Source organism: Sapajus apella, unplaced genomic scaffold (assembly GCF_009761245.1).
Source record: "Sapajus apella isolate SASKATOON/1434 unplaced genomic scaffold, GSC_monkey_1.0 scaffold1, whole genome shotgun sequence".
Classification (NCBI taxonomy): domain Eukaryota; kingdom Metazoa; phylum Chordata; class Mammalia; order Primates; family Cebidae; genus Sapajus; species Sapajus apella.
In genome coordinates, this window is record NW_022436941.1 from 21,310,944 (window position 1) to 21,323,738 (window position 12,795).

Here is a 12,795-nt window from a genome sequence, read left to right on the forward strand (position 1 = left end):
AAAGGCCGGGCAGGTGGCTCAAGCTTGTAATCCCAGCACATTGGGAGGTCAAGGTGGGTGGATCACTTGAGGCCAGGAGTTCAAGACCAGCCTGGTCAACATGGCAAAAGCACATCTCTATTAAAAATACAAAAATTAACCAAGCAGGGTAGTGCATGCCTATAATCCCAGCTACTAGGGAGGCTGAGACAGGAGAATTGCTTGAACCTGGGGGATGCAGGTTGCAGTGAGCCAAGATGGTGCCACTGTACTGCAGCCTGGGTGACAAAGCAAGACTCTAACTCAAAAAAAAAAAAAAAAAAAGACAACTAAATAGTGAATAATTTCAATAACTGATAAGTGCTATAAAGATGATAAAATATCAGGTGAGGGAGGGTAAAGTGGGTAGGGGCAAATGGCGTAATTAGGGAAGCCAAGGAAATTTTGGGGTCTTCAAGTTGAGATGTAAAACAGAGGGACAGAGCATTTTAAGCAGAAGGAAAGGCAAGGGCTGACATGACCATGAGCTTAATACATTCAAGAGACAGAAAGAATCCAGTATAACTATAGCAAAGAGAATCAGATGTAGAATAAAGGGGACGGCAGAAGATTAAATTTTGTAGGGCCATGTTAATGACTTGTTATTTCAAAGCTGTACTGGGAAATCTGAAATTTTATAGAAAGGGAGTGATGATCTGAATGACGTTTTAGAGAAGAGTAACTGGCTGCTACTGTGTAAAGAATAGTAGGAGGGGGAGACCAGCAACTAAGATGGTACAAGAAGAACTTTATTGTAATCTCTGAAGCTGGAGTTCAAAAAAGTGTCTGTTAGTCCTATTCACTTCTTTGGCATATTCCCTTTGAGTTCTCCTTTAAAAGATTATAATATCAGTAAGTTTTACAAATGAATTGTAACACACCTGTCAGCTGGAAAAAGAATTGAACCACTATGGGGCAAGTAATTTCATTTGAATAATTACTAGATTGCTTTTCAAGTTCATTTTAATCCTTAAAACACTGAACTAAGAAGAACTTGAAATAACTGAACAGAAGGCTTTAAAACAAGCTCTACCACATGTTCAACAAATTGACCTAGGTTGATCCACTTGACCTTTCTGGATCTCAAGCTTCATCTGAAGAATGATTAAGTACGAGTAAATAACAACAACACATACTGAAAATTATAAGGTTATGTCAACTATAAAGGAACTGTATTAGGTATGAAATATTACAAGGTATTATTAAAGATGACTGAGCCTTTACTTAAACAATTACCCATACTAATTAATGAAAAATATATTTTTTTTTTTGGCCAAGGAAAGCATTCTACAGGACTTACGAAATTCTGAAAAACCCTACCACCTTTCTTTGCTTCTTCAAATCTGTTCATTAGTTCCTATATCCTAAGTAATAATAAGGGAAACTCTTGGAAGTACAAATATGAATCACATCTCTAGGTAATCAGGGCTAAAATAGATCCTCCATCACTACAGAAAAATTATTTCAATTTATCTGTATATTGCTTTTTGCTTAACTTAAAAAATTATATTGTTGTTAAAAAAAAACAAAAGAATATTTGTCCTGGCATTTAAAAAAGTGATACTTAATATGAACAGAGTTGTTAATTGACATCCATTAAAGGATATCTAGACAGAGTTTGCAAACTTTTTTTTATAAAGGACTGGATAGCAAATGTTTTGGCTTTATGGACATTTAGTTTCTGTTGCAGATACTCAATTCTGACACTGTAGTGTGAAGGCATTCACAGACAAAATATAAACAAACGACTGTGACTGTGTTCCTATAAAACTTTATTTATAAATAGATACTGAAATAAAATTTCATCTAATTCTCATGTGCCAAAAAATATTATGTTGTTTTTTCAACCACCGAAAAAACAATGAATATACCATTTCACTAAAATGTATACACCATTCTTAGCATATTAGCTATATAAAAACAGTTGATGGGTAGTATTTGATCTATGGGCAATAGCTTGCTGAAGCCTGATCTGAACCATTATGTTTCGAATAATTCTTAATTAAAATACAGCTTTTTGGTTTTCAAGCAAAGTATATTTTTAAAACAGTTTGTTGTTACCCTTTCAAATGAAAACACATTATTCTTCATTATCAAAATTTATAATTTCCAACATGTAAGATTTATTAAAACTTTAGGAATTAAGAAAAATGTTTTAAATCACCCTTTCTCAATTAACCTAGAGGGAAAAATAGGACAGTTATATATAACTTAAATTTATTTTTAATTTTACATACCACAGATGCTCCTCTGCCAGTCTGTGTACTACCAAGCCATGGCATGTTGATTGGAGTGCCAGGATTGCTATGTGTATATGGAGTTGTACCTTGAACAGCTGTTAAATCATCACGAGCATGTATAACCAAGAAATCTTCTGATCTATAAAGGAATGTCAACCAGAATAAAATGAACTTGTTTATTTCTTTTTTACACTTGAAAGCTCTAAACTTTGAATTTATATTTCCCTATAAAATTAATTTTTTTCAGTTCTTATTCCTAACTCACACACAATGACCTCACACCTGAACAACTTCTGTTCCCTTCACTTACTCTGCTCTCAATTCCCTTGTTTAAAGCTCTTGCCACCCCTCATTTAGGACATCAGCTTCTACTCTGCTTACAATCTATAAAGTATTGCTTAAAAGAATCTTTCGAAAGTTATAGATGAGTGGATATAGTTACTCATATTGAAACATTACTAAAAAAAAAACAAAGGATGAAGGTACCTACCCTTTGGTTTCCATTTCTATATCATCATCTACCCAAGTGTAGATCTGTGTGGCTAGAATTCCAGAAACGTCCAATTCTTGAACATCATGACTGGAAGCGATTGCTATGCAGTTTCTATTTGCCTGAAAAATAAGTCAAAGAGTAATTTTAAAAGAAACAGGCAAAACAGGTATATGACCTGCTTGAGAAAATGGCAGTTTTGAAATAACCTCTAGAAATAACTAAAGTACAAGATATACAGCATTCTTACTTTTAGTGAAATAATAAGCTTCAGTTTGCAGATATGTTTATGTTCTAGGAAGAGTATATCCAATAGAAAGCCAATATAAATGACAATACATGCACCATTTTATTTCTTCTCTCAGTACTGTCTTTCTAGATTGCTAGAATGCTATGCTCTCTCTAAGGTCTGCACAATTCAGAAACGTGGAGGAAGATGCTGAAAAAGATAGGAGCCCTGTAGGGTAGAGAAAGGTGAGGGCAATAAGGAACTCCAAAGTAAAAACATAATTATTAATTATTCAAATAAAACAACTTCCTCCTAAAGCTTTTCAATCTTGTGGGGCAGGAGGAAGGAGAGGGTGACAAGATCACAGAAAAAAGGTATAGGGGCAGAAAAATAGTGGGAGAAGTATGCTAGAAAAGATCGCAAATGAAAAATTGGTAAGATTAAATGATATGAAATTTTAAATGCCTATGAATCAAAAATGTACTTGGCTGAGTGCAGTGGCTCACATCTATAATCCTAGCACTTAGGAGGCGGAAGCAGGTGGATAGCTTGAGCTCAGGAGTTTCAGACTAGCCTGGGAAACGTGGCAAAATACTATCTCTACAAAGAATACAAACATTTGTGGGCATGGTGGCAGGGTCTGTAGTCCCAGCTACTTGGGAGAATGAGGTAGGAGGATTGCTTGAGCCCGAGGTCGAGGCTGCAGTGAGCCGACACTGCACTGCAGCACTGGGCACCAGGCATGAGACTCTGCCTCAATCAATCAATCACTCAATAGCATATCTTTAAAACAGAAAACAGGAAGATACTGACAGCAAGAGAAAATAGGATTAACATTACTGCTATGTAAGATTCTAACACAAACTAATAAGAAAAAACTGAGACCTTAGAGATAAATGGAAAAATGATATAGCTAGATTATTGGGTGGTAATTCTCCATGGGTCTCCCAAATTCTGCATGTTTTATAAGTGAGTCGTGTCTGCCCTTTTTCCTGTAGTATCATTGCCAGGATGTTTGTATAGCTATAGCCAGAGCAAAGGGCAAGTATGCTTACTATCTATTATAAAAGATTTGGGTTCCCTAAACTCAGTGACCCTCTCCCATAATACAAACTACTATGTGTGCAGGTAGGTATCATCTGGCCCTCTTCCCATCATTCTCTGGAAACTGTGTCTCAGGAAACCAATGTAAAATGCTGATTTTCTGTTTATTGCTCTTGCTGTTAGACATAAACTGTCCTTTGTCTCTGATCCAAGAGTCTTATGTCTTCCATTAGCATCCATTAAACTGTTTGATAAATCAATTAAGTGGACTGTTTAAACAATCCATTGCCTTCCTATAACAGAACTGTTTCTGTGAAAACTAACAGAAACAGAAACAGAAAGCTGTTAGTTTTAATTTAAGGTAAAATCTGAGACCCTCCAGTTTTTGACACAGGTAGTTCCCAACCAACCAAATGGCAAAAAAAGAAAAAAAAAAAAAAAAATCTCAATGGCATTTAAAAAAATGCAATTTAAAGCAAAAGGAATCACCTGCAAATTTAGTAAGGGTATTAAAAATAGCAGATCTGGGGAAATAAAAATTAAAAAGCCATATTCATAGATAGTACTGTAGACTTTATATATGTGAATAACCCATTCATTACTAGTACTTATATATAAACCCTCAAGAAGAAAATAACTAGTTTCTTTCATAGCATAGAATATTTTAAATCATATTTTCTTCAAGAAAGAACAGCTAATGCAGGTATAGATAATAATTTTTTTGTAGAGACAGGGTCTCACAATGTTACCCAGGCTGGCAAACTCCTGGCCTCAAGTGCTCCTACTGCCTTGGTTTCCCAAAGTGTTGGGATTATAGGTGTGAGCAACTGCACCTGGCCAATAATTCTGTACTTGACATATATATGTAATATCATGTTATACAGATATTACAACGGGCTAACGGGCTGAGTCCAGATTTGCCTGCTTCAAACAGAACTGTTTCTGTGACAACTAACAGAACTGTTTGAGGCAGGCAAATCTGGAATGAGCCCTTTAGCCAGTCATTGTTCAAGGTGTCTAAGAGGGAAATGAAGTGAAGCACACAGAACAACAAACAAACTGTCCAGGAGAATTCAGAGAAGACAGACATAGCACCGAAAGACAGAAAACCAACAGGTGAAAGGATTACTAAATGGGTAATTTCCCTGTATATCTCATTTCCCTGTATATATTACAGGGTATGTATCTACATAACATTTAAAAATTATTTTAAAATTAGGAACCTATGATAATTTATTATATATATATATGTATACCAAATCTCCTTTAGGTATATTCTATAAATACATTAAAAAAAGATACACATATCCTTTAAGTTAATGGAAAGAAAACAAAAGGGTAACTAGAAGTCACTAGGAACTATACAGTAAGGCAATTAAGGGAGATAGAAGGGGAAAATGATTAAGACAGATTTCAACCTTGGACCATAGTACCTAAGGTCACCTCTTCTGTGAGGAGCTTATAGACATCTAATGAGGATGTTAAGTAGAAATCTAAGAAATACAAAAAAAATACATACACACACACACACACACACACACACACACACACACATTGGGCAGCTACTGGAGGTATAAATCAAAGAGGGAGAATTTGGGTCACACATAAGCTTAAACCTAGCAAATATCCAAAACCACATTTAACATATTCATTAGGAATATTTAAAAAAACCTTTTCTGTGGGTTAACTACCACACTACATTGCATAAATTCTAAAGCTATCACCTATACATTTGGTACTTCTCTCTGCATAGTAATAAAACGTTATGTATTTTATCAGCTTTATTTCCAAAATCATATAATAACAAAATCACATTATCAAATAATATCATTTTATAATATAAAAAAAGTCTCCAGATTGCAATTTAAGGAACTGGAAGTAGCTTTGGGAAAGAAATACTGGGCTGGGCATGGTGGCTCATGCCTGTAATCCTAGCGCTTTGGGAGGCTGAGGTGGGCGGATCACCTGAGGTCAGGAGTTCAAGATTGGCCTGACCAACATGGAAAAACCCCGTCTCTACTAAAAATACAAAATTAGCCACGTGTAGTGGCACATGCCTATAATCCCAGCTACTCGGGAGGCTGAGGCAGGAGAATTGCTTGAACCCCAGAGGCGGAGGTTGTGGTGAGCCAAGATCGCGCCATGGCACTCCAGCCTGGGCAACAAGAGCAAAACTCCGTTTTTTTTTTTAAAAAAAAGAAATACTGAATAAACTGATAAAAAAGAAGATATTCTCCAACTATAAATACTTAATACACAAAAGAGAATGTCTATGTACTTACCTTATTAACAGCAAAGGCAGTAATGATATCAGATTCCTTATGAATAATTCTTGCTTTACCTCCAGGATATCCCAAATCTGCTTCTATCTAAATGAAAGAAAACAAAATACAAAAATGCACTGCTTTTAGTAATGGAACTAATAAGATATGCTAATCTATCATTTAGTACGTGCATGAATTGTTTTAAGAAACTAGATACTTCAATTCTAAAGATATTACTGTATACACCAATTATCCCTAAAACAAAATTTGACAAGGGAAATTTAAATTTTTTCAAACTTGCTTTTTTTTTTACATATAAAAAGACAGCTGATACAACATACAACTTCATTAACTGGTTGTCCTCCACAGTGAATTAATTTTAAAGGATCAACACATTCTAATTATTAAAGCAAAATGTATTTACCAAGTTTCTTAGCATCATAATTCTTTCGTAACATTTAAAAAAATTTTAAAGGTCAAATAGTCAATATTTTAGGTTTTGCAGACCACAAAGGGTCACTGTTGCATTTTCTTTCAAACTCTTTAAAAATTCTCAGCTCATGGGCTATACAGAAGCAGGTGAGAGATTTGGCCAGCTGGCTTGTAGTTTACTGACTCCTCCTTTAAAATAACCTTTGATTTTGTCTCTCCCTAGAGCTTTGCCATTTGAGGCAGTTGCTGCGGTCCTGCAAGTTTGACCAGCATTGAAGGGTAGCGACATGGAGGAATTCGACTCCGAAGACTTCTCCATGTCAGAGGAAGACGAGGATTACGTGCCATCAGGTGGAGAGTATACTGAAGATGATGTAAATGAATTAGTGAAGGAAGATGAAGTGGATGGTGAAGAGCAGACACAGAAAACCAAAGGGGAAAAAAGAGAAAGAGCCAGAGCATTCCAACCAGGAAGAGAAGACAAGGTGACATCTCTTTAGAAGAGGAAGAGGAAGATGCCAATTCAGAATCTGAGAGTAGCAGCAGTGAGGAGGAAGATGAAGAGCAGGGCAGAAAAAAGGCATTGGATCAGAGGAGGCAAGGAAAAAGGAGAAGGATGAACTCTGGGCCAAATTCCTCAATGATATGGGACCAAAATCAAAAGTGCCCCCAAGTACACAAGTTAAGAAAGTAGAGGAGACTGAAGAGACAAGCTCAACTAAATTGTTAGTAAAAGCAGAAGAGCTAGAGAAACCTAAAGAAACAGAAAATGTTAAAATCACCAAGGTGTTTGATTTTGCTGGTGAAGAAGTAAGGGTGACTAAGGAAGCGGATGCTACATCTAAAGAGGCCAAATCCTTCTTCAAGCAGAACGAGAAAGAAAAACCACAGGCTAAGGTCTCTTCAGCTCTGCCATCACTCCCTGCCAGGTCAGGGTTAAAAAGATCAAGAGCAGCCTTTTGGGGAAAAACAGTGCCAAGAAGCAGAAAATGAGCACCCTTGAGAAGTCTAAACTGGACTGGGAGAGCTTCACGGAGGAAGAGGTATTGGTGAAGACCTGGCCATCGGTAATCGAGGGAAAGAGGGGTACACTAAATGGAAAGCTTTCCTCGACCACAGGCAGTTTGAAACTGAGTGGGATCTCAGGCTAAGCAAAATGAAACCTTGACGTTACAAGCAAAATCAAGAGCAACTTAATCCTGTTTACAATGTGAGCTTTCTGTGTGTCTGTGAAATGCTTTCCAGTGTTTCTCATCGACTGTTTCCCAGCAAGGCCTTTTTTCTTCTACATTGAAGTTCTATGTATCTTAATCACAAATGGTTTCATTCACTTTACTTTTAAAAATTTGTCATTAAATGAATAAATAAAAGTTGGTACTGAAAACAAAACAAAACAAAAAAAAGCCACCACCTTTGATTTATAGAGAAACCTGAAATCCTGAAAGGCAAAGTAACTTGCCCTAGTGAGTAATCATTTTAGTAGCTAAATAAATTTTAATTCTGTGTACTTTAGATGAGGGACATATATCTGACCTTCTGCTTACTCTAGAGAAATTATATACAATATCATTGAACTTAGAAAAGAATACTGTATAAAATCAACACGTACTAAAATAAGTTGAAAAGAGGAGGCAATAAAAGAGTTGAAATGTTGCCCAATATAGGACATTTCATTTTATCCTCCCCCCATTTTTTTTTTTTTTTTGGTTCCCCAGGCTGGAGTGCTGTGGCCCAATCTCAGCTCATTAAAACCTCTGCCTCCCAGGCTGAAGCTATTCTCCTGCCTCAGCCTCCCAAGTAGCTGAGATTATATGTGCCTGCCACCATGCCCAGCTAATTTTTGTATTTTTAGTAGAGACTGGGTTTCACCATGTTGAACAGGTTGGTCTCGAACTCCAGACCTCAGATGATTCACCTGCCACAGCCTCCCAAAGTGCTGGGATTACAGGCATGAGTCACTGCACCCAGCCATCCTAACTTTCAATCTTTTAAAATGAATTAGGTTTATAGCTTATTGTGAAATGCATAAATTATTTGAAATCAGCATACAATAAATTTACTTCCTGCAAAATTTGACAGAAATATCACCAATCCCTAGCCACTGACCACAGAACTGATCAGGATACACAGTGTTTTTAAAATGGCAACTAAGATCAGGTGTGGTGGCTCACGCCTGTAATCCCAGCACTTTGAGAGGCCGAGGCGGGCAGAACACTTGAGGTCAAAAGTACAAGACCAACCTGGCCAACATAGAGAAACTCTGTCTCTACTAAAAATACAAAAATTAGCCAGGCGTGGTGGTGCGTGTCTGTAATCCCAGCTACTTAGGTGGCTGAGGCATGAGAATCGCTTGAACCCAGGAGGCAGAGACTATAGTAAGCCAAAATCCAGCCACTTCACTCCAGCCTGGGCAACAGAGCAAGAACATGTCTCAAAAAAAAAAACGAAAAGGAAATTAAGATGACTGTTCAATTGGAAAGTTAAAACAGACTTATAACCAAACCAAAATATCCCTACGCAAACAAAAATCAGTCACCAGATATAAATAATCAAATATAACCTAAAAGTGTAATTTGCTTACAAAGAATTTCAGTATTCACTGAACATTCTGGCTGACTTGAAGATAAACTTGTCTTCTAAGGAAAGTCTCAGCTCTGACTAAAAAAGGCTGATCATCCAGTAATGATGTACAAGTCAAATTCCATAATTTCATAACAAAATTCAAATTTACCCACTTACCTGCCTGGTATCTAAAGTATACTAAATGTTCACTCTTAGGTTTTCAAGAAATTATTGACAGAGAAAGATAATGGTTCCATGGAATAGAGGGATGTGTTTCTTGCTGGTAATGCTTGGATGGGGGATCATATCAGTTTCACCTGGAGAGCTTTTTCAAACTTTACATGTATGGGAGGAAAGCTCTTACAGGTATAAACTTCAAAAAACCTTTCTCTACATAGGAATACATTTGTGTCCTCATTATTTACTGAAAACTTTATTTCTCAATAAGGTGGTGTCAAGTTAACATAAGAATCAACTGAGATGATTTTTTAAAATACAGACTCTGAACCCCATGTCAGACACATAATCAGAATGTCATGGGGGTGGGTCAAAGATACAGTGGTTAGTATCTCAGGAGTCTTAAATTTCAGGATGACCATAAGTGGCAGAAGATAAGACTGGAGATAAAGGTAGAGGTTCCTTGAAAGACACAATCAAGAATTCAGATGCTGTTCTAAGGCAGAGAAACCACTGGTGTTTTTTGAAGTCTGCCTATTGTGAGATAAAACATAAAGGGTTTGAGAATGACTGCCAGAAAACTGGCTAAAAAGCTACTATAGTAGCTGAATGGAGAGATCATGGTGGGTTGGATTAGGGCAGTAGGAATGGTGGTAGTGATAAGTGGTTGGAATTGGGATACATTTTGTTAATGGACTGTAATCATAGTGTGTATAAAATAAGGAAAGAAAAAGGATGACTTGTAGTTTTCAGGCCTGACAGGTGGGTGAGTAAAGATACCATTTACTGAGATGGGCAGCAGTGAAGAAAACAGTGGGAGTAGGTTCAGAGTAGGGAATGTATGGAGTTCAGGAAATTAGTTGGGACTAGAGAGATTTGAGAGTTGTCAGCATACAGATAATACTGATATTTAAACCATAAGATAACCCAAAGAGAAAGTAAAGATGGGAAAGATGAAAAGTTAGAGAACTGAATTCTTAGGCAGCCAATATTTCAAGGAAGGGAAAAAGGACAATTCAGTAGTTGTCAATTAGCTAACATAAGAAATAGAAGAGTTTGATATTATGGAAACTAAGTGAGGCAACAATTTTAGAAAAATGTTATGGATTGACACTACCAAATGATTACTCAGAAGCTGAATCATATGAAGACAGATAATTGACTACTAAATTTAGTATACTGGAAGTCAATGGTGACTGTGTTTAGGACAATCTCAGTGGAGTGGGCTGGAGATAATAACCTAACTAAATTAGAGAGGCTGTGATATCTGGTGAACAAGGAGGGGAGTCTACTAGGAAAGGATCATAGAGATATTCAACTGATTGGATAATGTTTTATTTTTAAGCTGGGTAGTTTCTTTATGATGTTTCAACATTATTGTTTAAATCCTGAATGACTTTAAAAGCCAACTCTGTAAATGAATGTTTCTACATAGGAGACTAGAGAAATTCAGTATTTTTTTTTTTTGAGACGGAGTTTCACTCTTGTTACCCAGGCTGGAGTGCAATGGCGCGATCTCGGCTCACCGCAACTTCCGCCTCCTGGGTTCAGGCAATTCTCCTGCCTCAACCTCCTCAGTAGCTAGGATTACAGGCACGCGCCACCATGCCCAGCTAATGTTTTTTTTGTATTTTTAGTAGAGATGGGGTTTCACCATGTTGACCAGGATGGTCTCGATCTCTTGACCTCGTGATCCACCCGCCTCGGCCTCCCAAAGTGCTGGGAATACAGGCTTGAGCGAGAAATTCAGTATTTTTTTAAAGGAAAAACAAAAAAATATATTTGCTGATGCTAATGAGAGTAACTTGAGAGAGGTATATATTTATTGAGGAGAGACAGAGATAGTCTTCAGTTATAAAGAACTGAAGGCAAGTACTTGGGTAGGTGAAAGCAGATACGATCCATGCACAAGTGAAAGATATGGCCTTGGATAAAGGGTGGCACTTCACTCACTGTTAGAGGAGGCAGAACAAAATACCTGCATATAGAACAGAAATTAGATGATGATGGGCAGACAAGGCTAAATCACTGCTGATGGCACTTATTTTGACAGCAAAATATATTGATCTGTGGGGAGTGGGAAACAAATACCAGAAGTCTGAGGAAATAGGGAAAAAGTGTGAAAATGAAAAACAAATTTACATAGAGCAATTTCTTATGACTACAGGGTAGTTTTAGGTTAATTTGGGATTCGTGCTAATAAATTTCAAGTAAGGCAAGCTCCAGGTTTTGTGCTTTTCCTCCAAACATGTTTGGCTGACACAGAATAGGTCAAAGAGTTGGGTTTAAACAGATTTGGGAATTTTCAAGGCAAGTATAGTGTAGGAAGAACAGGGATAAGGATGTTTGCAGGTGATTGACTGATTCCATGATGGGTCATGGAATCTAAGCCGGGAAGGGAAGGAAGTAGGAACATGATATAGTCAGCTAAAAACAGAGACAGAACTTGCATGTGCTTTGAACATAATTTTGTTAAAAGCCTCACAACATAACATTATAGTAAAAAAAAAAAAAAAAAAAAATCACAATGAATATGGTCTTAAAAGATCTCCTAAATATAAAGTTTCAAGTCACACTTTGTAAAGATGTCATGCTTTCATTGGCTGGATATGTGAGGAAAAAAGAATCCAAATATTAATATGCTAAAAGAGATTTAAAGAGATTATGCAGATCAAAAACTAATCATAGAATTGCTATATGATCTAGCAATTCTACTTCTGTATGTACACAAAATAACTGAAAGCAGAGACTCAGTTGATATTTGTATATCAATGTACATAGCACCATTATTCACAACAACCAAGACAGACACAACTCAAATGTTCACTAACTGATGGATAAACAAAATGTATGTACATACATTAGAATACTATTCAACCTAAAAAAGGGAGAAAATACTGACATATGCCAAAATATGGACGAACCTTAAAGACATTAAGCAAAGTGAAATAAACTAGTCACAAAAGGACAACTATTATACAATTCCACTTACATGAGGTACCTATGGATAACAAAATTCATAGACACGAAAAGTAGAATGGTGGTTGCCTGGGGTGTGGGCCAGAGAAGTGGGGAGCTATTGTTTAGTGGGCACAAAAGTTTCTGTTTGGAGGGGATGAAAAAGTTCTGGAGGTGGATGGTATGTTCATTGCACAGCAGTGTAAATGTACTTAAGACCACTGGGCCACTTTACAAATGGTTAAAATGGTAACTTTTATGTTATTTATATTTTGCCACAAAAAGAAATTATGCAGAAACTGATCTGAACAGTGCTTGGGTTCCAAAGAGCTGCCCTTAGAAGTAGGAGGAGAGAGGGGTAGTTAGATTAGTGCCCTGATC

The 12,795-nt window shown here is 36.8% G+C and overlaps 1 protein-coding gene and 1 pseudogene across 10 annotated transcripts in view; one reads left to right on the top strand and one right to left on the bottom strand.

Moving 5' to 3' along the window:
* Nucleotides 1-12,795, bottom strand: part of DMXL1 (Dmx like 1) — a 172,803-nt gene that overhangs the window by 25,108 nt on the left and 134,900 nt on the right. For all 10 annotated transcript variants that reach the window (XR_004266599.1, XM_032272420.1, XM_032272232.1 and 7 more), the window contains 3 exons: nucleotides 6,304-6,390; nucleotides 2,749-2,870; nucleotides 2,256-2,397 (listed from right to left, as the gene is read on the bottom strand). Coding sequence is in view for 9 of the 10 variants with exons in the window: in XM_032272420.1 (XP_032128311.1) it covers nucleotides 2,256-2,397; nucleotides 2,749-2,870; nucleotides 6,304-6,390 (351 nt within the window). In the remaining variant the exon portion in view is untranslated. The remainder of the gene's footprint in view (nucleotides 1-2,255; nucleotides 2,398-2,748; nucleotides 2,871-6,303; nucleotides 6,391-12,795) is intronic.
* Nucleotides 6,926-8,097, top strand: LOC116546226 (annotated as a pseudogene).